Below are 24,573 nucleotides of genomic sequence, written 5' to 3' on the forward strand. Positions count from 1 at the left end.
AGAAACATGAGCTGGCCACCACACGATGTTATCTCTTAGACTTCGCAGGGCCACAAAGCGCCGTCTGTTAGGGCTGCTGAGTGTTTTCCAACAGGAATGTCACGCTGGAGAAAGCTGTTTAATGGGCTGTGCTGCAAAGCTTGGGCTGCTTGGACTCACAGGAGAGCAAAGGGAGCACAGGCACCGTGGTGTGTGTGTCCTGCACAGCTCCTGCTCCAGACAGCTCCCCCAGCCCCTGGGAGTATCCCACCAGTTCCTACAATCCATCCTACCCTCTCTGATGATATGGAAGGAGTTGGCAGGTAGGGAAGGCCACAATCCCACATCAATCCCACATCAATCCACTAACAAAACAGCTTTTGGGCATTAGTAAGGCACTGGGATATCTGTGCTCAAGGCTCCTCATGAGACACTAACAGTCCTAAATTCACACAAACTAGTTTAGATCTCTCAAAGTGATTGTGAGAGGGACCCCAAGAGCCTGTGGTTGACTTGACAACTTTACACGGGTCTCTGGTCTGCTGGCCCAGCCTCCTGGAACCACTCTTCTGCTTTGAGTTGTTTTTCTGAACCTGCCTGTAAGGATGGCTTCAGGGCTCACCAGATGAAACTCAGGGTGTCTACTGGGAACATGCACTCATAAATAAAAATAATCTTTGGGTTAGTCAGAAAGCATCAGGAAATGCAAATCCAGAGCAGAGAGGCTGACAGCCGAACAGAGGAACAGGTTGTTGTTTCTCCTTAGAGAAGCAAGCCAAGATCTTGTTCCATCCAAAATTTCCAAACCCTGTTTTTGCAAAATCAGGCCTTGGTTGTTCAGCAGGACTATACCAGAACTTCACCACTCTGTTTTAACGATGGTGATTCCTGCACATGCAGATGACACTGTCTGTAGAGCCTGGTGGCCATGGGAATCCCCATTGTTATCTGTGTTGTTTGAGACGCCTTTACAGCAACCCAAGTTTGGGAAAGTGGCAAGCCCTCTGGTTTTTTCCTTCTTCCACCCTTTCAAGTTACCTTTAGAGTGACAGAGCCACTCGGGATCATGGATCCCTTTGGAAAGACATTAGCCTGTGGAAGGGGGGAGTGTGTGTGTGTGTGTGTGGAGCTCTAGGGTGTGTACAGCATATGCCACATTCCAGCAGAGGCAGTCCCCAGGTACAACCTGCCAGGTGTCTGAAGGAAACACTCCCTGCTCTGCACATCAAATTGTTCACATTGTGGAGATTCTCCAGAAGACAAGCACCTGGATAAATATAACCCAGCCCAACAGGTCTGGGCAGAGAGGAACCAAGTGCTCATCAGCCTGCACACCAGAAATGGCAGCAGCTCATTTGGACTGAGGCATCTCAGACCCACAGCCACCCCTGTACCAGCTTTGGCAGACCCTTACCCCCCTTTAAATACCATCTGGAATTCCTCTTGGTCTCCAAGGGGCTGAAATGGAGCCATGGGAGCTCAGAAACACAAACTGGCATTACAGAGCAAAAGTGCTAATATTTACAGATTCCTGATGGGAGATTCACGAACTACCTACAGAGAGAATGTGTCCATGGTGATCCACAAACAGACCTTAATTTAGCTCCCAGACTGAGTCCAGTGGCACTGGAGGCCCTTGGTGCCCACAGGTTGGAGCAGGAAAGATCTGAACCAAAAATGAGGAGCTTTTATATTCCTGCCAGAAAGTAAAACCTTCCTCCTAGAACTCAACCAAAAGCAAGTCTGGACAGCGCCCTGCTCTATAAATACCCAGGGAAAATGCACAAATAGCCACAGTCTCCAAGATCTTGGGAAAAAAGCTTGAGGCTGGCTCCACTGCCCCTTGGAAAGACTTGTTTGCAGAGTCCCAAGTCACAGCTCCTGGATTTACACCCTTCCTCTCTGTTGGAGGAACTCTGTGGGAGCTGGGAGGAAAGGAAACAGGGAGCAGGTTTGGGCTTGCTGTGTGTCTTGCCAGGGGTTCCACGGTGGGCATTATCCATGCTTGGGCTGCAGTTTAGAAAGCTAGAGAGCCAGGCCCAGAAACATCACATTAAATATTAATGGATGCTTTTGGAAAGATGGAGGGAGATGAATGAGCATTCCTTACATAAAACCTCATTAAATGGTTTAAATTAAAAGACCCCAGTTCAAAACTACCAAACTGAGAAAAAGCCTCATGTGAGTCACTTGTACTCCCCAGGAAGAAAAACCAGCATGACGTGTTTCCTTGGCTTCCTGGGAAGAGAGCAGTTTTGTGAGGGATTTTTTAGCTTTTTCCCCTCTGTCCTGTTTTTGTTTTGTGCCCACACCTTCTGTGAGCTAATCCTGTCCCTAGCACCACCCAGCTCCTGGGAGGTGGGAGCCAAGGAGCTGCGGGAGGCTGGAGCTGACCGTGGCACTGTCTGGGCAGGATGCAAGGGAAAGGCTGGATGGCTCCAGTGCTGCTAGGACCTGTGGGTGTAGTATGTCTGGTATCCAAAAAGTCTGCTGAACAAAACACTAGTGGCTATCATGCTGAAGGTTTCTCTGTCCTGCATCCTGCATTTTGGGGGTTCCTCACAACGCCCAAAAATTATCCCCATTTCCCAGCCCATGCTGTACTCTGGGCACTGGTTCACCAGCAGCAAGGGCTTTAAAACTGTGATTTTTAGACATGGGAAGGATTTCACGCTGTTGATGTAAGGAAAGCTTTTTCTTTGTTCTGTGCAAAAATCAGGACTCAGAGATGAGGCCAGTAAAAATAGGGAGTGACTCTGTCTGTGCGTGTCATATTCCAGAGCAGGACGGATAACGGCCGAGCCCAGCCTGGAGGAGGGCATTGAATCACCTCTGTGTTCAGGAAAAACACCAAAATCCTGAAACTGACTGTGTGCTCATGTCCCTGGCTGCAGGCACCAGCTCTGAGAGCTGTTCCTCATGTGCACCTCCTGTAGAGCTGGAATATTTCTCGGATGGCTTTTCCAAGCTCGAAGGCATCTGTGGAACAGCTGGAGACTCAGTGAAAGGCTGGCACTGGTGGGGGTTGCAGACTGCTCATCCCTGGAAGTGTCCAAGGCCAGGTCAGATGGGGCTTGGAGCAACCTGGTCTAAGGGAAAGTGTCCCTGCCCATGGCAGGGGTTGGAACTGGATGGGTTTTAAGGCTCCTTCCAACCCAAACCATCTCAGAGTGTGTGAGGATGGGCTAAAGCTGAGATGGAGTTGTGATGGTTCCCATTGTGTCCCTACTGCTTCCTGCAGTAATGTCACAGCTCTGATGGAGAGAAGCACAGTGAAGTGGTGTTTGTCATGGAGGGATTTCCAGGAACAAAGCTCAGGACTGTCACATCCTTGCTGGAAGGTGGTGCTCTGCTTATGCAAAGCACCCACAACAAAACTGCTTCTTCCAGAAGCTTCAAAGCTTCCTGGTCCAACAGGGACCGTGCTGATATCCCCTGGGTGGTCCTGCTTTGTCTGGTGGGGATCAATAATTTCTCACTAGGTGTGGCCATACAGCTGGGGGACAGGTTGGCCTTGCTGTTTTTGAGCTAATCACTCAAGTGTCTTAATTTTCCATTAAATGATTGCTGTAATGAGTAAGTACAGGGTGCCCTCCTCATATGCAATACTGTGCAATCCCTATGAGCCAGCCTTAGCATTCCTGCTTCCTTACCCCTAACAGGACAGCTGTAAAGCCTAACAGATGTATCTGGCAGGCAGATTCATTTTCCACAGTAATTCCCAACCTTTAGCCCCAGGCAGAGCATGATCCACCTGACTATCCTTGCCTGGCCACTGCCATCCCAAACTGGGCTGAAATGCACCAAGCAAAGGTGGGGGTGTGGCTGGTTCCCCATCCCCTGAGATGACAAACCCTTGTTTGTCAGTGCACTCCCCCGTGCTGACTGGTTCATGAGCAAGGCAGAGCTGCTGAGATCCAAGGGCCCTTTCCACCACCTCCTCCTAAAGGAAGGGCATTTTTGGTCACTCCCTGAAATGCTGATTCACTTCCCTGGCAGAAATTCAGGCATGTAGCAGGGCAATTGGTGTGCCAAGAGCTTTTTCTCTATCAGAGAAAAGCTGTTATTAGGCTGAGAGCCACTTTGAGGCCATGTTTAGCTTCAGTTTTTCTCCAGCAATGTCAGCTCAAAGTCTCTGGGGATGAGGATTGGTAAATCTGCATGAAGTAATTGGTCAATGTGAACTAAAAATCCTTCCCTGTCTATGTAGGAAGATCACAGAATCCCATCTTTTCCTTTTCCCTCTGCCAATACCAGTGAGGAGTTATTCCTCTCTGCTCCTGCTCCAAATCTCTGCCCATAGCAATAGGAGCTTGGGAAGCATCAGTAATTTTAATTTCCTGCTGTAAAACTCATCCTGGGCTTTTTGCTGGGAGGGTGGGGCAGAAGATTTAAGGGAGGAGATTCATCTCTTAAAAATCCCATTTGATATTTAAGGCTTTTCCAGCCTTTTTAAGCTAATCATGACAACATTTGTTGCTATCTCTTCCCATCCTATTTTATGCTTCCTACTCATATCCTGTGCGGGTATTTTTGGCTATTTGTAACAATTCATTTGAGCTAAAACTTGGCACATGGGAAATCAGCTCTGAGTTTCACTGCAGGAAAACAGCCTGACACCAGTTTAACCAGCTCAGTGGGGGCTTCTGGAGACACAGTGGGGCTCGGGTCAGCTTCTGGTCTGAAAACATCACCTGAGCTTTTTTAGTAGTAGTCTAATTCCTTCTGTAGTTGGTATTTTCATAAATATTATCAAGGTAGGGTAAAATATTAAATGGAAAATGGTGATTTATCCCTTCCTATTCACCTCTGAAAGGCAGAAATGGGAGTTCATGCAAAGGGACTTTTACTGTCCATCATTGATTTGTTTTACATGCAAAATGTTGAGATTTTTGGATTTTCACAGAGTCCCTATAGTAACCATAATATTCATTGACAGTACAAACATATTCTGCTTCAAAATACTCACACCCATGAAGGATGCCCTGCTCTGTTTCTGGGGTCAGAAGACAAACTGTACAGTCACAGGAAATCACTGGGTTGATTTCCAATGTTTTGGCTTACAGTGAAGCTGTGGATGAGACCACAGAAGGGTTTTTCAGCCTGTACATCCAGTTAGCCAGTAACCAAAACAGTCCCAGGAGAGATCATTCCAAAACCAAAATAAACCCCATTCCCTTTGCCCTTTGTTTTGTATAGAATAGAAGGATGTGTGAGGCTGGGTTTATCAAAATAATTCAAATAGCAGCTTCTAATCTTGCAGTGCAGAAATGTTTTTAACAATCTTGCCACCAAAAAAATTTTAATCTCTTGCAAGGGCGAGGAGGAAAAAGCACAATTGGTCCATGCAGAGACTGTGATGGGAGTCTGCACTGGGCTAGAAGGAACCAGACTGATTCCAGGGCTGGGAAGAGGAGAGAAGAGTTTCATGCAGTGCCATAAAGAGCAAAGGCTTCCCTGACCACTCCTGTGCCAAAGGGGAGTCAGGTGGTGCTTACCATGCCTTGGGGTTTAAAACCACTGAACTTTCCTTGCTGGCCTGACTGTCATTAGAGTCTGATCCTTAAAAGAGCCACAAGTTTATGGGTCCCCTTTGGAGCAAAGAAAGGTTGGCAGAAGCAGAGTTGTGCCTAAACATGCACACTGGAGAGCCTGGTATATTCTGGGAAGGTCGTTCTGAAGGGAGGGGCAGGCGGCCCTGAGAGCACAGGAATACCTGTGGTCTGAGGAGAACAGAGGGCTGTTCCTGGTGCTCCCCAGCCAGGTGCTCCTGAATCCTGCCCTGGGGGCTTACAGCTGAGCTCATGGATGCTGAGAGATGTCCTGAGCTACCCAAGCGCTCCTTCAGCTTGTGCTGTCAGGAAAGGATTCCAAGAGAAGGAGCTGTGTGCCCATCACCCACGTGGTGCTGGAGTAGAGCATGGCCCCTGTGAGCAGCATCCATGCAGCCACAGGCACCTGGCAAGGGCAGATCATGTCAGAGGCAGCTCTGGGAAAATACCAGGGACTGCTGAGGATGGTGGCAGCCCAGATCTCCCCCGCAGCTTTCTCCTGCTTCACATCGTCCTTCTCACCTCTGACTGTTTGCTCACCAGGTGTTGGCAGGCAGGAGAAGGGATCAGGGAGCAGGAGTGTCTCCAGGCTCGTGCCAGGTGTAGGGCAGATGTTCTGGGATCTGTCTGGTCTAGTTTGCACGTGGCTGTGGCAGGGCTTTGGCTGCTTGGCTGGTTTCAAGCCTCCCTTCCTGGGCTGTGACTAAACCTGTACATTTCCTTCCACTGAGCACTCACTGAGGCCAGAGCTCCTCTCCTCCCTTCCATCCTCCCCTCGGCTCAGAGGAGCCAGGGCAGCTGCCTGGGGTGGCCATCACCTCTTCTATCACCTGCCCTCAGTTCTGCTTGGTGGCAGGCTGGGGCCACACACAGCTGCAGCACTCATGGATACCTGGAGGAGAAGCCAGGAACAGGACAGGAATACAGGAAGCCTCTCTGCAAATTTTCCCAGCCTCCAGCAATGGGAATGAAGAGCTCCTGGTACCCTTTTCCATCTCTGAATTTCTCCAACTGCATTTGGCCAAGCTGTGTAAACTTTGGACATCCTGAATGGCCTGTGGCAGGATGCTCCACACTTGGCTCTGCACGGTGTTCTCAGCCACCTCCTTTTGTTCCTGTTGCACTCACCAGCTGCTGGTTTCATGGGATCCCCTCCAGCTCTGTCATCAGGAAGCAGCTGTTCCCTCATTCCCTGTCTCCATGCCACGGGCTGTATCACAGTCTCAAGAAGAGCAGCACCTCAGTGTCCCTCTCCCAAGCTGAAGAGCACTGGAAGTGTCAGGGCTGTCACAGACACAGGGGCTGTTCCTGGTTCATTTTAAAGCTTGGAGCAGACACAGTAGTGGCAAGAGGTGCTTCCTTGTCAAGAGATTGCTCAGGAGCCAATGGCCCATACCACACCTTGGGTGTTCCCTGCTGGTTCTGGCAGAGACCAGCAGTGAGCACAGCTCTGGTACATTTGCTCTCAATTTATCCTGTTGAACCTGCTCCTGCCTCGCTCTGTGCAGCAGCTCCTCTGACAGAGGCACAGCTTTTCTGGCTTTTTTTTAGCTTATGAAACTTTATCAGTTTCCAAGCAGCAGCAGCAACTCACAGCAAACCTGACAGTCTTGAAATTATCCCTGAAAGCCTTTCATGTTACTTTTTTAAGCTCCTGCCCTGCACTTTCTTAAAAAAAGAAAAAAAAAGAAAAAGTGGGTGGTGGGGAATCCAACCCAATATTTTCCTTGTGTTTTGACTCTGGCTTGAATGCCAGGTTGGAGTGAGCATGTACTGGATGCTGGATTAGAGCCTTCCTTCACCAGTTGGATTCCCTGCTATGGAAACTTTCCAGAGGCAGCTGGACTTACCTGGCATTACTGACTTACTCTCTTTGGGAATCATGGAAACACAGAATAAATAGATAGAATCATAAAATCAGCCCTTTGACTTCAGTGGGTCAAACTGTCATTTCCATGGCTCAGATGTACCACTCCCCTCCCACAGTTTGGTAGGGTTTCTGTTCTCCTAAGCTGGAAAAAGAGGTGAATCAGGAATGTGCCTGCCTGTCTGACCAGGTCCCAAACCCATCAGGAGATCAGGCAGAGATGCTGGTGTGCAGGTGCCTGGTGGTACAAGACTCCTTCCCCTATGAGCCTGAGGTTGTGGATTCTCTTCTCATGGGGAAGTGGATCATGGTTAAAGTCCACATAACTCCAATCAGAGGATTTGTTTGGGTGCAGTCTGGGATATTCTCTCCATGTCAGAAATCTGCCTTTATAACATATCACGGGATAGTGTGAAAAACCCTTTTGTGGTCTGTACCTGGACTGAGGAGCCATCCCTACTACATAACCTTACCTCCACACCTGCACAGGCAGGCACAGGCACAGGCCTGGGTAGATGTTATTCCTCTTCGTTTTCAAGGACTTTTGAAAGTCCCATATCTCAGCCCAGAAGCAATGCTGAGAGCACCAGGTACCAAAAACAGGACAAACTGCCTGGCTGTGTGAAAGTCAGAGTTATAAGTTAACCCGCGGGAATGGCCACGGACAAGGCCATTTGCTTCTGCCCCAGAGGAAGACATTAATATCTTCCCAGAGAAAAGAGGTTTTAATTAGTTCTCCCTTCTGCATAGAGCCCAGCTCTCCTCCTCTGTCTCTTCAGCTGAACACAGCTATAATTAAGAGGCAGCAGTGTCAAGAATGAGAGTAGGCTCCAGCCTATGATTTATTAAGAGATATCATGGGTGCAATTACCTTTCTCTCTTCTCCTCTCCCTAGTGTTTTTATGAAGTGAATTTACTGATGAAAGGATTGGCTCAGGCAAATGGACACCTCTGTGTTTATCTCAGCACTGACAGCGAAGTCACTGCTTTGCCTCCATAGAGTCACCACTGAAAGCCTCAAACCTGACTTATAATGTCATAAATTGAATAATTTAAGTTGGAAAAAAGTTCCATTTCCCTGTCATGGACATGGACCATGCCTTCCACTATCCCAGGTTACTCCAAGCTCCATCCAGCCTGGACTTGAACACTTCCAAGGATGGGGCAGCCACAGCTTCTCTGAGAAACCTATGCCAGGGCCTCAGCACCCTCACAGGGAAAAATTTCTTCCCAATATTTAATGTAAATCCTTCCTTCAGCTTAAGGCCATTCCTCCTTGTCCTGTCACTCCATGCCCTTGTGAAGAGGGCACAGAGGAGTTCAGAGGACTTGAAAGAGTTTGTGTTCACAAGTCACAGTTCTGGGTGGCAGCAGTGGCAGGACGAGGAGTGACCCAAGAGAGTCCTGATGGTGGCAATGAGGAATGAGTGAGAGATGAGGACAAGCCGCTGGCACGTCCACAGCAGTGAGGTGGGTGAGGCTTGGAATTCACTTTGCATTTGCTGGTGAGGGAATCTGGAGCCACCCACGATTTTAGAAGTCAGCTCTACTTCCAGCAGCCAACACTTGTAAGGCATGAAGAGATTCTCAGCTCCCAGATAATTCCCACTTCTGTCCATCTTGAGCGACAGGGAAGTTAGGTGTAAACAGTCTGGGGGAGGGTGGTGTTGACTCAGCCTGATCTTAATCGCCATCCCACTAGCAGCACTATTTCACTTTCTGAATCAGCTGTGGTTTGGTGAACTTTGGTTTATTGCCAGTTGGATGGGCTGCACTTTACCTTTGTAGGATATAAATCTGGACAAGTTGAGACTGATAAGACAGAGAAAAGAAAAAAGAATAAAGGAAGCAGGAAGGACTAAACTCAAATTTAAATTATTAAAGCTTTTGAGGGTCAATGCCTCAACCAGAAACAAAAAATAGGAAAGAATTTGCTGTCCCATTCCAAGGCAGTACTGAAAGACCTCAGCCCACAAATGTGGAGTGTTCCTGTTCCACTAGCCATGGAAAGTTCTGCCTTCACCTGGGGCAAGGCTGGGTTGGAGGCCCATGAGCCGTGAGGGCTCATTTGTGCCACACCTGCCCATCACGACAGCCAAGGCTGTTGCAAAATCCCATCCCACTGCCCCAGGGGTGCTCAACTCCTCCATTCCAGCTGAAATTGCTGCTAGAATTTGTGGCAGTGTCCAGGGAGTGGGAAGGAGAGGTGAATAGGTGGGCTAATGCCTCGACAGGTGAAATCCCAAGTGTGGACTGGATGAGGGAATGTGCCCCTGGCACTGGAGATGAGGATTTCTCACATGTGAGATGTGTTTGTCCATCTCAGCAGGACAAGGAGAACCTTTGTGAGAGATGCTGGTGAGAGGGGTTGATCCTCTTAAGGCAAGGATGGATGTAAGGGCATGGAGCATCCCAGGCAGGGTCTAGTTCCATGCCAGATAGGCTGGAGCAGCCCAGCCTCTGCCATCAGCCCCTTGCCTTGTGAGGGTCCCCTGATCCCACTGTGCCTGCAGGAACAGGCACCTCCAGGCCTCTCTTGGTGCTTCCAACCAAATCAGGGCTCCAGCAGCTTGTCTGGGCACTTCAGTCCCTGTCCCAGAGCAGCTGAGCAGGCAGAGCCTGTGACTCCCCACTTCTTCCCGGGGGTTGGAAGCTTTTGTTCTGTTCCTCGGCAGATCCTCAGTGGCAGTGAGCACGTTGCAGTAACGCCCTTGGGAGCACTTGGGGAATGGGAACAAGGGCTGGGCTCTCCTGGGGAATTGCAGTTCAGGTGAATGGGAAATATCTCCAAACCGGTCCAGCTCAGCTACACACCCTTCCCTCCCTTCTTTAATTGCAATTCTTCCTAATTTATCTGGATTACCAGGAAGTAAAAGGACAGGATTTTTTTGGCTGCCCCCCTGGCATCATGCATTTTAATTTTGGAGGCGGTACTGTCGCCAGCCCAGGAGAAAGGAAAACTCTCTCTGCCTTGGGAAAAGACAAACCCTCACCTATGTGCAGAGGCAGCCATGTCCTGGGAACAGCTCTCCCTGGATCCCCTTTCTTTCCCTCTTAACACCTAAATATTTTAGGGATGGGTGACAGCTTGTTTTTCCCTGAGCTTGACATTTCAAACCCCCTGAAAGCAGACAGAGATGCTGTTCACAGCCTCCCCACTCCATGAAAATCCTTCTGCTCTACTGCATTCCTGACTATGGTCTTGTAGGCAGGTGGAGATCCATAGCCAAACTGTGCTCTCCTGGGCCTCCCTGGATCTTGTCTCCTGCGTCTCTCAGGTTTTGTACAGTGTCTGGCACCATTTCTGATGGTGCAAGGACTCTCCTACAACGCAGTCAGATGAGCAGGGAGGGTTTCTAGAGTACCACCCTTCTCCTTTGGAGTGGGAAACATTAATACCTCCTGGGCAAGAAGGTGGGTCTTTTTCTGGGCACCTGTTGCACCTTGGTCAAACAGTTGGTTCAGGAGGCCGTGCTGGCAGAGCCAGGTGCTGCTGCTCTTCCATGGGAGCAGAGTGCAGGAGGTCATCCCTGTTGCTTCAGGAAGTCTGTGGACTTTACTTGGCACTTCTGTTTTTGAGGGTCACCAGACTAGCTCAAGTATTTTCCAAGAGTGATTGTTTTATTGCCAATGACACCAAAGTCGCAGGCTAAAGGCCGTGCATTCCTGTTCACCCTGGAGGGAAGGGCAGCATTGCTGACTGCACTTGTGGAAAAGAGTCATGAGCCCTGATCAGCCCCGTTCAAGGACAAAAACGGTGGTTTTGAGCCTTCTTCAAAACCACAAACCTGCCCTGACCCAGCAGTTTGGAGAAAGGGAGAAAGCCAAGAGTGTGACAGAAAGTGCTCCAAAGCAGCACCCCTGGATCCAGCCCTCTGAGAATAATACTCCAAGAGTCCCCCACGCACTCAGGATTTATTTCGTATGGATGTTTCTCAAGCCCACACAAGCCAACGCATTTGTTCTCCCTGTTTCACTCCTTTCTTTTTTGCCACAAGGACTGAAACCTCCCAAGTCCTACAGTGCATTAGTGTCTCTTCTGAATCTTTCTTTTATAGAACAATCTCTTGACCCTATGAAAAGCATTTTGTTTTCCAGCATATTCCAAGCCATCTCATCCAGGGGCAGATGCCAACAAACCTGTGGTAGGTTTGGTCCTGCAGCCATGGCCCAGCAGGGTCTCCTCTCAGGACCTACAGCCTGGTTGAGCAACCAGAGTGGAGCAAGCAGGCTGGGGTTCCTCCTGTACAACCCTTCCCTGTCTCTTCATGCCCTTGGACGAATCCAGGCAGCCAGCCATGACAATTTGTCACAGCCTGATACAATGGTGGCTGCTGTGACATCACCACAGACAGCATCTGCTCTGCAATGTCCCTCACAGAATTGTCATAGCTGAAAGAGACCTTTGAGATCATCTAGTCCTAACCCTCAACCCATCACACCATCCATGGGAGTTGGGCAGATGCAGAGCCAGGAGCAATGATCTGCAGGGCTATTTCAGGCTCAGGGCTGGGCTTTGTCACTCTGACTGATGGGGAGTGGTTTGCAGTTAGCAAAGGTGGGCACTGAAGGCACATTCTGTCTGCTCCTGCAATGCCTATCCCGTAGCTCAGAAGATGTTTCCTCCTGGTGCTGAGAAGAATCCAGGCTGCCCTCCTCTCTCATGGTGTCTGTGCCCAACCTGACATCAGGGGTGATGGCAGAGGGGCAGAAAGCCAAGAACTCAAAGCTTGTCTTGGCAAACTGCTCCATGGCCCCACGCAAGCAGCGTGCACACATCACAGCTGTGTTCCAGTGTCACTCACAGCTGCTCCCTTCCCAGGACTTCACCAACAGCCAGTTCAACAATGCTGATGCTAAACTTTTCCTCAGGTGCCCAAAAATATCCCCTGTTCCTCTAAGCTCTGTGATTATATGACAAACCCACCCTGCCCTGCTGAGTACAGTGGAGTAGATCCTGCTCTAGACCACCTGGAGAGCTGAGATACAGCTGGAAGAATACCAGCTCCTTCCCAAGGCTTCAGCTGTGGAAACCAGCAGCAGGAACAATGCAGACCTGAGCACAGTGGAACTGAGCTGTAGTGTTGTCCCTAACATCAGTTCAAGCCTTGTTTTTGAACATGGCCAACCAACAACCTTTGCCTCTCACAGACACCTTCCCACAGTGGATCCCAAATCCCTCTTCCCAGTCCCATTTTCAAGGGCTCCTTGATTCAACACTGCTGCCTACCCTTTCTGTCTGTGAAGACTAATTTTCCTTCTTAATCAACTGAAAACTCAATCACAGAGCAAAACAGAGCCAGGAATGTGCTGCTGCCTGCAGCATCCGCAGGTGAAACCCTGCTGGCGGGTCCCTGCTGTATCAGCTGGGGGCTGAGCCTCTCGCTGTCATTTCTTTACCTCAGAACAAGTCCCTTTTTGGGGCACATCCCAGCCAAGTTCTGGCACTCCTGGATGAGCAATTATGGATGGATCTGACCCCTGCTTTTGGAGCAGCCCAGCAACACAAGCGTTAACTCCCTGTTGCCCTAATTACAGCAAAGCAATCACCGGATTTTACTTTTGTGCTGTGTCACAGTTATTTCCAGTATTTTAAAATAATGTCGGTCACATCATTTGTCCCTGAGCCTTGTCCTCAGTGGAGTTTGCATCGGCTTTTTCCAGGAAAATAAGAGAAAGGGGACGGGAATGCTGTGACTCATTAACGTAGATGAAATCTCATCAGGAGGCAGAGCTGTCAGGCGAGGGAACAGGGTAGCTCCGAGCTTCCCTCCGTGCTGAAATCGGGTGGCGAATCCTGCCAGGATGAGGGGTAGGGACAGCTAACCCACCAAGAGCAGCAGCTCTTTGAGGGGCCCGGCGGGGAACGGCCAGAAATTCTACCCATGTCCCCAAAAGAGGAAATCCCGAGGTTTGCAAACAAACAGCTGCTCAAAACTACGTCTCCAGACTTCATTAGGAGCAGAAAAAATGCCTCGTTCTGTGCCAAATGGACATTTCACTGCCAAGAAACTGCCACCTACTGGATCTCTCCCGGTGGGGAATCACCAGGACATGAAACAAACCCAGAAAACACAATGCTGGGGAAAGTAAGTTTTTCATCTTTTTTTTTAGCTAAAACATTAGAAAATTATACTGATAGTTCGCCTAGCTACAGCCCCTCTTCAGCTATGCTCCCGACCCAGCAGAATCAGACAGACTTTCGAAGTGGATAAAAGTTAGGGAAGGGGATGAAGTTTTAGGATTTGCAAAGAGGGGACTCACCGGTGCTGAGAAGCGTCTCTCGTCTCCCGCAGTTCACTCAGCTCCCTTGAGTTCTCTCCCAGTTTTCCGTGCCTTCCTAGTTAAATCCTGCTGCCATTCTCCAGCAGTCAAGCTCCCTGTTCTCCCTGCACAGCCCGATGCCCCGAGCGCTGAAGGAGAGTGGGAGGCAGAGCCCACCCGGCGCCCGGCCTGGGGGTCCCCGTGCCGCGGCTCCCCGCTGCCCTTTCCTCCCGGTGCCGCTCGCCCCGGGTGTCTGAGAGCAGGTGACAGAGGTTCCTTGGCAGAGAGAGGAGGGGAGGGATGTGGAGGCAGCGAGAGGTGGAGCTGGGACCCGGAGCAACAGGTTACTGTATAACCAGGAGCCGGTGGCCCCGGGAGCGCCGGGAGCTGCTGCAGCCTTCGCCCACTCCCCAGGCAAAGCGACCAAGAGCCCAGGGGGGACGTGTTAAACTTCGGGTTTCTTGCTCCCGAGAACATTTTGTACCCAATGGGAAGGTTGAAGGTGGCGAGGGGAGGTGAAGCAGTACTCGGAGCTCAGTTTTCCATCGCCGGTGAGGGAGGGGACGTGCTGCCCAACCGCCTCATGGGGGGAACAAGGCACCTTTTGTGCAGGGCTCTCCTCAGCGCTGGCTCGCGGCTTGTTTTCCTCCAGCATCGCCCCTGCCTGCTCTCTGTCCCGACGTCTGCGGCAAGGAAAGGTGTTGGGAGATGGAGGGAGCAGGCAAAGCGTCCTTTCTCTCACATCCCCCAAAGCAATCAGGGGTGCGGAGCAGAGTCTCCTTTGGAGCACCCCCTCTCTGGCACTGTGCTCCTTGAGGTTATGTGGCCATAAAACCCCTCGTTTTGCCTCATCTCTTCCATGAAAGACAGTAGGTTTAGATGAGATATTGGGAACAAATTCTTCCCTGTGGGGATGCTAAGGCTCCGGCACAGAGAAGCTGTGGCTGTCCCGTCCGTGGAATTGTTCAAGGCCAGGTTAGATAGGGCTTGGAACAACCTAGTATAATGGAAGGTGTCCTTGGTGGGGAAAATATCAGCTGGGTCATACCGATGTGACCATGGCAGCCTGGGATCCTTCTGGTTAGCTGTTCCTCTCCCAAAAGTGAGACTTTTGAGAGTGTTTTATGGAAGTGCACGTCTGCAGGCCTCCCGACCATGCCCACACTGCATATTCAACCCCTGTCACCATGTGAAGCGAGACCCCTGGGAGGAAACAGCTGTAACTTTGAGACTAGGGAAAGAAACAAGAAAAAGCTTCCCCCTCAGGACAGGGGTCTGGGAGAATCCCAAACTCCTTACTTAGCCCGACATTTGCTGAGTTCCCCGCTGCTGCGGGTTTCTTTGAGGGGCTGATGCCCAGCGCAGGGCCTGGCCCGGGTCCAGGCGCCGCACGGAGGAGCCGCCCCGGTGAGTTCCTGCGGGAGGAATGCGGCCGGGTGAGCCGGGCGGGCAGCGGGACAGCAGCTCCCTGCCTGGCAGGCGGCATTTCGGCAGCTCGGGTTTGACCAGGACCAACCTCTCCTAATGCGGGGGAGCACGAACCGATACCCAGTGTGACACTCCCACCCAGTGCCCCATCATCCTCCTCGCCAGGAGCCCAGGGGATATATTGAGAACACGGCCAGCCCTGGGAAAGCAGCATTTCGGGAATGCATGCCGTACCTGGCAGGAGAAGGGATATCAGTCCAATACAAGGAAAATGCAGTGGGAATGTCAGCTGTGCTGGGGCCTGGTGGAAGGTTTTGTACAGAAGATCCCTACTCCCTGAAATGAATCACTAGGGCATTTCAGGAGAACTGCTGGGCTGGGCTGACTTCCCTGGGGTGCAAACAGGGAGTTGACAGGATGGTGTTTTAAGGCACTGCTTCCTATCCAGCTCCACATTCACAATGAAGACAGAGCTACTGTGAGCTGCTGTGCCCCACAGCAAATCTCTTAACTGCTCTGCAGAGGCAGCAGCTTTTCCTCTGGGCAGGGAAGAAAACCACAGCAGAGCTTATTACACCTTCCCTGCTGTCCCACCTGACAGCTGGTGCCACTGGGGGTGGGCCAGAGGCAACTGGAGAATCATGGAATGGTTTGGCAGGAGGGAATCACCCTGTGGTATGGTGGCGGTTCCTGGCATGGCTCCCTGGTGTGGAACTGAGTGCATGTCCTCGGCCTCCCTCCTTTACTGGAGCACCAGGCCCCTCCAGAGGGACATCATAAAGTCATGGACCCAACACCCTATCTCCCAGTATCTCAAATTTGGAAATCCCAGGAGGCTGACTTGCCTCTTGGGATCAGCCTTTTAAATCAGGTTTAAAATCAGGTTGGCGGCAGACAGCTCTGTGATGGCTCGAGAACAAAGACTTGTCGAGTAAACACCACCCAAACCCAGCTCCTCAAAATATGTGTTCCTCTAAATTTTTAATGCTGTTTGCATCCAACTTGCTTGTCCTGTTTCAGAAGGGCTGGGCCTCGTAATTAAAAGCTCCAGCAATCGTATGTCTGGCAAATGTCATCAATGGCTTTGCTATGTGTGCCCTGCCAAGCAGTGGGAACAGTTTGGAAAGGAGCTTCTGGTTAGGGGAGCTCTCTGGAGCTGATTCACTTGGGTCTTTGTACCAGCTCAGTATTGAGAGATGCCACCATGAAATCAGAGACACCAAGAGAATGGCAATTCTCATTGAAAGCCTGGAAATACCTGGGATGGAGTTGTCTGAAGCTCCCAGGCTCCATCTTTCATCACAGATCATAGGGCTGCCTGCAGCAGCAGTACCCCACGCAAGAGTTCATGGACAATTTTATCTGGAATTGGAAAACTGAAACTACAGCTGTCCTACCCTTGTGAGAATGCAAGTCCAGCTGACCTCAGCAACTGCCAACAGCCAGCCAGGGCTCTGAGCATTTGCAGTCATCAGGCCCTGCTCTGAAATGAGCCCAAAAATTCAATTTGTTATCCTATGTGCATATTTACCCCATGCCTCACTATCGCCAAGTATTGGTACTCTCTGCTGATCCTTGTTTTTCACCTGGATGATGGGGAGGGACCAAAGGGTTTGCCATGTTTTGTAATTCATATTTTGTGTTTGTTTGCGGTGATCACCCCAAGAGGGTGAAGCACAGGGGCTGTGACTCAACATTAACCTGTGTGACCCTGTTTGCTGTATCACCTGCATTCAGGTAAAAATTCCACTTTGCAATATTCCCTTTAGTACATGTCAGTTGTTCCCTGGGCAGACCATTGTGTAAGGCAGGTGCAAAAACCAGGAAAAGTCTGTGGGTTTTTTGTGCCCACCCAGGAAGTTTTGCTTGTGTGCTTTGATCGTTAATGGGGCAGGGACAGCTCGGTATGTTGGTCACTCCTTGTAAAAAGCATGTGATGGCACATTCCATCATGCCAAGCAAATGTGGGAGGACAAATAGGTGGGAGCTTTATTCAGGCAGATTAAGCACAGAATTTGCTCGTTCAGTTTCCAGGGTGCTCCTTAGCCCCAGTTCTGCTGCTGTGTTGTTTCTGTGGGAGCAGCAAAGGGCCAGCTGTGCCCTGGCTTAGCAGGACCTGTCCAAGGGGATTTGTGCCCTGATTGTACTCTGATTGTGACTGTCAGGTGGTGCAATGTGGACAGAATTTGCTGTTACCTGGCCTGGGACTAGAAAGATTTGGGTTGAAAGGGACTTTAAAGCTCATCTCCTTCCAACCCCCTGCTAAGAGCAGCAATATCTTCCAGTACGCCACACTGCTGCAAGCCTCATTCAACCTGGCCTTGGACACTTCCAGGGATCCAGGGACAGCCACAGCTTCTCTGGGCAACCTGTGCCAGGGCCTCAGCGCCCTCTGAGTCACAAATTTCTAGCTAGTACCTCATCCAAACCAACCCTCTTTTGGCTTGACACCACTCCCCCTGGTCCTGCCATTACATGCCCGTGTGAAAGGTCCCTTCTTGTAAGCCCCCCTTAGGAACTGAGATCCTTAGGGTTGGAAAAGCCCTCTATGATGATCAAATCCAACCACTGAATAACTGAGGGATGCAACTGGACCCTTCCACAGAATTTGTGTCTTTTGTCCCTTTCTACCCCACCAGAAAGCAAAGAGCAGCATGGCTGAGGTGCCACAGGCCTGCACCCCACAATTTTCAGCCCCTGGTGAATGCAAATCAGCTCTAACCTTCTCAGGGCAGGAGAAGGGCTGCACACAGCAGCAGGATCAGGATCAGAAGAGGCTTTCACACACATCCAGGCTTGCCATGGCCTTCCTTTGGGTGACTTAGTTGGAGCCCAAGATCTGAACAAGATGCTCTGCATTTCAAACACTTTTTAGATCTAAACCATTATTTATTTGGATGAATAAATAAATACAAAAATAGGAAATTCTGAATAGAAAATAGGCTTCTTCAAAAACCCAGGAACTCATGAAGCTTTCCATTAACACATATTTTTGAGACAGTAAAAAACTCTGCACTTGCACCAGTCAGAAGTTAAAAGACAGGCTTGAATGTAGTAATTTTTGCAGAATAGTAGAAATAAGCAAATTTAACACCAAAGAGAAATAAAACTGCCAACATGCTGTTGGACTTTTAAAGAGGACAGAAGGAAGAATGAATGGCTTTGTTCATTTTAAAGCCATCCTGTTTAACCAAACATCCCCTCACGTAGTGAGGATGTAAGAACTGGCTGCCAAACCTTGTGGCTTGGCTCTCCAGGTATGCACAAAACCCAGTTCCACTCTTCCCCTCTGGGATACATCAGGTTCTGCCCTACAAAAGTCAGGGAAATTACCACTGAGGTCTGGAAATACAAATGAGAGCAGCAGAGCAGCTGTGCCCTCGAACACGGACGTGTGCGTGGCAAGGCACAACTGAGCCCTGGCCTGATTCATTTCTGTGTCACTTGGGCTGCATGTTGCTGCTGTGCCATGAAAACTCCCACCACACCAGCAGCACTGGCTCCTATCCTGTTTTGGGAATGGATATTTAGTACTGACCCCTGGTGAATGCCAGAGCGTTGGGTGTTTAGCAATTCATCCCTTTGCCCATAAATAAGCCAGTGGTGGATAGCATCACACAGCTCCTGGGCAGGACATTTATGTCCCCAAAATTTAAACAGAGAGAAGCTTTAGGTTTTCACACAAAGGAATTTGATAGTGGAAATGAAGCCCCACTCTTTCATAGAAGGAATGTGTGGCAGGCACGTGGGAAGGGGCTCAGCTGACAAAGGCAGCAATGGCCATGACCTTGAGCCCCGACTCGAGCCCGTAGGTCGAGAGCAGCACTGCATTGAGGAGCACATCAGCCCACAGCACGTAGGTCTGCCACAGCAGCAGGTACACGCTCAGCACCACGCTGCCCACCGTCAGCCCCAGGCTCAGCCCCAGCGGCGCCTCTGCTTCTGTCAGGTTACCCTTGAAACCTGCGAGGAAACACAAACCAAACTCTTTCTGTCCAATTTGCTCTGACAGCAGCTCAAGCTGTAACTCGAGAATAATTCCTGCTCAGAAATGGTCCTGGTTCAGACTTTGCTCTTACTGAGTCCTAAAAAGCTCAAAATACATTGAAATACCAGCCTGAATCAAGGCTCTGCCAGCAAACAACAAGCCCAACACCAATGGACAATCCATTTCAAAACAGGAAAACTAACCAAAGTTAATCTAAGTAAGTTCATCAGTTGATAGTCACAGCCAGGGCACCTCTTCTTACAACACAGAATCACTTCTGAAGCTGCATCTTTCTGAGCACTCAGCTTCAACCATCAAACTCTCCCTGAGCCCCCCAGCCCTGCACTCAACACTCAGTGCACTCCTGGAGTCCAGTTCTCATTTTCGAGTCTATTCCCTGCCAATCTATTCCTGTTTCAGATGACTGTCATTATGGAGAAGCTGTCCTTCTGTCTTCCCTGCAGCTTGTTTTCCAAGCTTAGCTCAGTAGATTTTGGTGTTTAAATACATTAGAGTTGAAGCCCACTTCTTTATTCATGGACCAGGCTCCAAACAAATACACAGAGAGCTTTAAGGCAGCAGAATAAATCCAACCCTGAAATCACTCAGATTGATCCAAGGCCCTGCGGAAATGTCTTTGGAATATTCAGCAGATTTTAATAGTGATTTGGTTTTTTTAAAAGCTAGACTTGAGGAAGTTTTAGCAAGCTCTGGACAAGGTCAGGAGGCCTTTCCCACCGTCCTTAGTGAAAGGAAGGTGTAGGTGCTTGCAGGTGTTCCCAAGAGTGAAAGAAAAGGTGTAGGGGTCTCCAAATATCTGCTCAACTGACAGACTCCATTTCCAAATGATTCATGTTTACAGATCACATTCCAGTTGCTCTGATAACATGACCTACCCAAGTACAATCGAGGCACTTCCAGGATGCCCATAAGAAAAAGCACGGTAACATCAGGAGCCAAAAGATCATCTGGATAACTGAAAACTTGACCTGGAAAATAAACCAGAGTAAATAAAGCAGAAAAACACAGCAGGACAAAACCCAGCTGTGTATCAGCACAGCCTGCTCTGGGGACAATACCTGCAACTCACTTTTGTAAATAATCATTGCAAGAGTTGCCAAGAAGTAGAAGATGTAATAGATGCCATTTACATAAAGCAGGATCTGTAAGGGAAGCGATGACAGCTGAAAACTCTTGTTAAGGATTTCTCATAGCAATGAGGTGGGATCTATTCCATAAAATCACCATTTCCCAGTAACCCCAAAATACATTGCACTCCTTCTTTATACTGAATGGTCCAGCTATGCCTGGCCTGTGGGGAGGGTTCAGGAAGGAACTAGAGGCTGTGAACACCACAGGCTGGGATAAAAGCTTGCTGTTTCAGGCTTGGCTTTAGTTCCTTTTTAAAGGAATTTTATTTGGTCTGCAGTGGGGCACCCATTTGCCTGAGGAAGTAGGGGGATCCGTGTAATTGCCCCAGACTACTTCTACACTTCTCAGTCAGCCTTAAGGAAGTTGACAGAGAGTTGGCAAACCCCATCAAACTTGTGTTTGGAGAAAGGCAGCTCTGTGCAGCAGCCAGGTCTTGTTCCTGCCCACAGCATGGAAATGCTGTGCTCCATACCTGTCTGAGCTCAGCTTTGAGATGCAAATTCCTAAGAAACAGCCTTAGTTCACTCCCCTCTCTCCCCCAGCCCTTTTAAAATCCTAGGAGTATCTCCAAGCAGGGATTTCATCCCAGGCATCTTTTACAGGAACTGCCCATCCCGTTTCTAAACCCACCCACGCACTGTGGATGGATTCCAGTTCCCAGAGCAGCTCATTTTATTAACACAAAACCAGGTTTTGGGGTTTTTCCAGTTGAAGGAAGGTGGAGCAAAAAATTACTAGATAGGTTCTAAGCATGGAAATCTCTAGAGCCAAGGGTGTCTCCTCCTAGGAGGTTGCTTGCATCTTGGCAGGAGTAAAGGTGGGGTGACTTACCATAAGAGAGGAGGAAGTTACTACTGAGAGCTGCTTTTACTACCCCTTGTCAGCTGTGTCAGCTGTCTGTGAGCTGTGATGGAGGGGGTGTGTCTCCTCCATCAACAGTTCATAAATCCAATTTTTAATCTCCTTTCCTATGAAGAAGAGTCAAGTCATGACTGCAGGGGGGCTAAAGGGGTTTCTGCAGGAGCAGGAGCTCATTGGGGCAAATCCTTGCTAAACTTGGACAAAACATCTTCCCTTGGAACCAATGTGTTCTCAGTTGTGCTTCCTGGGGATAACACTGATGGAAAATTCAGGAGCACAGACCCAGTACTGTGCAGAATTACTGGGCAGAAGATAGGAATCCACTTGAGGCAGTCTTCTCCAGGATTCTCACGTGCAGGGAGCAGTGGTACAGAAAGGATACAATCTCTGATGTTCTTCCTTGCCATGGAGAAGAAGAAAATAAAAATAAAAAAAAAAAAAAAAAGGCTAAATCCAGAAACATTCTAACGATACCTAAATTCTGTGAGGAATCTCTTTTTTCATCTCTCAGGAACATTTATTGTTTTCCAAATCGTGGACTTCAGTTTCCAAAAATAACCTTTTCAACTAGATGAAGCCTTAAATAATTTGGGGAAAATCCCTACTGGGAAAAGCCACTTTCAGTGAGGAACTTGAGGCTCTTTCAAGGCCTGAAGGAGTGCACAGGCATTATCCAGAACTTGTTCATCCTGTCCTTTCCTAGCAGATGACACTTCATTCCCTCTAACTATGCAGGAAGGAGGTGAACACTGGATCCATTTGCTTGTAAATTGTGAGAAAGTTTGTGGAGAACACAGGACTTCTGGGTTCCTCTAAATACCATCCCTCCAAACCAGTTCCCTTCACAAAATCATTCCACATCCAACCTCACTGTGTTCTGATGGCCCACAGAAATCAAACCAAGTATTTCCAATGATCCAATCAACACATTTCACTTTTTTCCTTATTATTTTCTGCAAAAATCACATAAAATTCTCGTGTAACATGGCACTGACCTACTAAAGCACCTCTTGAGACCCTCATTAATATTCCTGGCCTCTCTCAGACACATGAGGAATTGCACAGTCAAGATTTCTGTTACAGGGAGAGTAAAAATTGTGAAATGCCTTTAATTTCATTTAATTTCATTTCATCTGTCTCCTCAGGGACAGCTCATCATTGTCACCCCACCATCCTCATTCCTGAATTCCTGAGGTCAATGTCCTCTTCACCTCAGACTTTTATGCATTTAGGCCCAAAATAATGTCCCCTAACTCCAGGCAGCTAATTAAGGTGTTCAGTTTAGGAACACAGTGGGAACAGGGACATGATTTTAGGTGATTCATGTGTCCATGATCTGAAATGTCTCCTGGACCTGATCCTCTCCTCTCAGCTCTCTGTACAGGCACTGGGGGCTCCCAACCCATCCTGGCAATTCGGAATGACAGGACAAAGAAAAATGGCTTTGATATTGGGAAGAAATTCTTCCCTGTGGGGGTACTGAGGTCCTCGCACAGGTTTCCCAGGGAAGCTGAGGCTGCCCCTGAATCCCTGGAAGTGTCCAAGGCCAGGCTGGACGGGGCTTGGAGCAGCCTGGGATAGTGGAAGGTGTCCCTGGCCATGGCAGGGGGTGGGAGTGAATGAGCTTCAAGGTCTCTTCCAAACAAACCATTCCAGGATTCCACGTTCATTCAATATCCAAAACTGCAGCTACACCACTGATGCTGAATTGTATGATAATCAATCACGGAATCCCCTCAAAAGGCTTTATACTTGAACTCTCTTTCCTGAGAAAGAGGAGAGGGCAGTGCTCCTCCCGCAGCGCTGCAGGCGGGATGGCGGCTGCATTCCCGAGGAAGCGCTGCCTCCCTCCGAGCGACCGGGACACTGCACAGGGAAAAACGGGATCCCGAACACACCCGGCACAGCGACTGACTCAAAGGGACTATTAAACCCGAATGCACAATTGCCGTGCTCATCGATCAGGCTCACACGGGCTAACACTGCGCACAGGGATTCGAGTGGAACATGGCCCATGGGGAACAAAATGCTTTAACTTGTAATATAAAACTCTACTAAAGGCAGCAGCTGTGGTTAACATCACTCAGAGCACCTCACTGCACAGATTTGGGATTAGGATTCTTTTTTTTTACGAATTCGGCAAAAATTTTCTAAGCCACCTTTATCTACCCAGGACAGAAATGTACACTTTCGGAAGAAGACTTCGACCTCTGAAAGATTTGAAAAGTAATAATTTTGATCACACTAAGGATGAATTTTTTCCGCTCTGAATCCCAGCAGTTACCAAATTGAAGGAAAGATCTGGATTTTCAGAGGGTGTCTCTCGGCCTCAGGAAGGCGTCTTTGCTGGAGTCAAGGTGCTCCTCAGCCCGCCCATGCGCCAAGCCCCTGCTCACGGCGCCGCCTGGCTTTGCCTCAGCGTGTCGGGATTGTCGCGATTTGCCAACGGGGCTGGGCTCGACCTCGCTCTAGTCGTGTCCCCCCGCGAGAAATCACCCCGGTGGGCAACAGCCCCCCCGGTACCCCGGAAGGGGCTGTCGTGTCGCTGTCGTGTTGCTATCGCGACACCGCTCACCTCGGCTCGGTACCGCCATTTTGCCGCTCCGCCCCACCCGCCGCTCCTCCGCCGTCCCGGCAGCCTGCGCGCGGCCACTCGCCCCGCCCACCCGCCTTCGGGCGCGATCGGAGCGTTCGGCCCGGTTCGGTCGCTTTCGGGCGGATTCGGACGCTGCCCGTTCGGGCGTCTCCGTTCGGGCCGGCGAGCGGAGCTCGGGTACAATCGGAGAGGACTCGGCACACATCGGCGCTCCTCGCTACCGCCTTCGGCAGATATCGGAAACCGCTCGAACGAGCTCGGGACTCTTCGCCTCGCCGGGCCGCACTGCTCGGGGACTCGGCCGCGTTCGGGCGGGCTCGGGTCTCACCCGATCCGTCAGGTACCGCTTCGGGCCGCGCCGCGCGGACTCGGCCGCACCCCTTTGGCCAGCCGCCAGGGAGCGCGCGCGCCGGCCGCCTTCGCGCGAGGCCCGAGCGGCTCGGGCCGCTTCGGGCCTCATCGGAAATCGGTCGGAAGGCCCCGAACACGCTCGTCAGCGCTCGGGCAGGCTCGGCTCCGCTCGGCTCGCCGGCCCCCCCCGCCCGCACGACCCCCCCTCAGGCGCGCCCGGGGGGGCGGCGGGGCGGACTCGGCCACCCCCGGCCCCGCGCATGGAGCACAGCGACGGCGACCCGGCCGCCGGACAGCTCGGCTTGCCCGCGGGACCCGGGCAGCAGCAGGAGCCGCCGCAGGCAGCGGAGGGGGAGGCGGAGCCCGAGGAGGAGGAGGAGGAGGCGGTAACGGTGATGGCGGCAGAAGCCGAGCACATCGAGATGGGAGCCCCGCCAATGCCAAGCGCCGACGAGGCCGCCGCCGCCGCTGCCTTCGCAGGTCAGGGCGGGCAGCGCTGCCTCAGCCCGCCCGGGGCTCCCGCAGCCCGGGCTCC

The 24,573-nt window shown here is 50.4% G+C and overlaps 3 protein-coding genes across 10 annotated transcripts in view; 1 reads left to right on the plus strand and 2 right to left on the minus strand.

Annotated features, from left to right (window-relative positions):
- The window catches only part of EPS8L2 (EPS8 signaling adaptor L2), a 48,257-nt gene extending 34,281 nt beyond the window's left edge, over positions 1-13,976 (minus strand). The window contains exon 1 of one of the 2 annotated variants that reach the window (XM_079308294.1): positions 13,663-13,976. The gene's annotated coding sequence lies outside the window, so the exon portion shown is untranslated. Of the gene's footprint in view, positions 1-12,026; positions 12,039-13,662 lie in introns of those variants that run through there. The other variant, XM_079308295.1, reaches the window with a different exon arrangement.
- Positions 1-24,573, plus strand: part of DEAF1 (DEAF1 transcription factor) — a 77,797-nt gene that overhangs the window by 34,293 nt on the left and 18,931 nt on the right. Inside the window, exon 1 of one of the 5 annotated variants that reach the window (XM_079308302.1) lies at positions 23,899-24,027. The exons of 1 other annotated variant lie outside the window; for it this stretch is intronic. Coding sequence is in view for 3 of the 4 variants with exons in the window: in XM_079308301.1 (XP_079164427.1) it covers positions 24,299-24,518 (220 nt within the window). In the remaining variant the exon portion in view is untranslated. Of the gene's footprint in view, positions 1-23,898; positions 24,028-24,113; positions 24,519-24,573 lie in introns of those variants that run through there. 3 more of the 5 variants (XM_079308301.1, XM_079308299.1, XM_079308300.1) reach the window with 3 other exon arrangements.
- TMEM80 (transmembrane protein 80) lies at positions 17,959-23,899 on the minus strand. Of its 3 annotated transcripts, none has more exons than XM_079308304.1 (5): positions 23,667-23,899; positions 21,474-21,490; positions 20,169-20,262; positions 19,975-20,067; positions 17,959-19,053 (listed from the first exon to the last, which is right to left on the minus strand). In XM_079308304.1, the coding sequence occupies exons 1-5, from the start codon at positions 23,890-23,892 to the stop codon at positions 18,848-18,850; spliced, it is 636 nt and encodes a 211-aa protein (XP_079164430.1). In that variant the 5' UTR covers positions 23,893-23,899; the 3' UTR covers positions 17,959-18,847. The 3 variants fall into 3 exon arrangements, with proteins under 3 accessions (XP_079164430.1, XP_079164431.1, XP_079164432.1); XM_079308305.1 differs by lacking the exon at positions 23,667-23,899 and adding an exon at positions 22,087-22,803 and having other exon boundaries at positions 20,169-20,241; positions 21,394-21,490; XM_079308306.1 differs by lacking the exon at positions 21,474-21,490 and having other exon boundaries at positions 20,169-20,241; positions 23,667-23,710.

This window comes from Erithacus rubecula (genome assembly GCF_903797595.1).
Source record: "Erithacus rubecula genome assembly, chromosome: 6".
Classification (NCBI taxonomy): Eukaryota; Metazoa; Chordata; class Aves; order Passeriformes; family Muscicapidae; genus Erithacus; species Erithacus rubecula.

Coding starts and splice junctions, on each gene's coding strand:
- TMEM80 (XM_079308304.1), bottom strand. CDS start 23,892: ATGTGTGCCGAGTCCTCTCCGATTGTACCCGAGCTCCGCTCGCCGGCC. Junction 20,068..20,168: donor TGCAATGATTATTTACAAAA/GTGAGTTGCAGG, acceptor TTTATTTTCCAG/GTCAAGTTTTCAGTTATCCA. Junction 19,054..19,974: donor AGTGCCTCGATTGTACTTGG/GTAGGTCATGTT, acceptor GTTTCCTCGCAG/GTTTCAAGGGTAACCTGACA.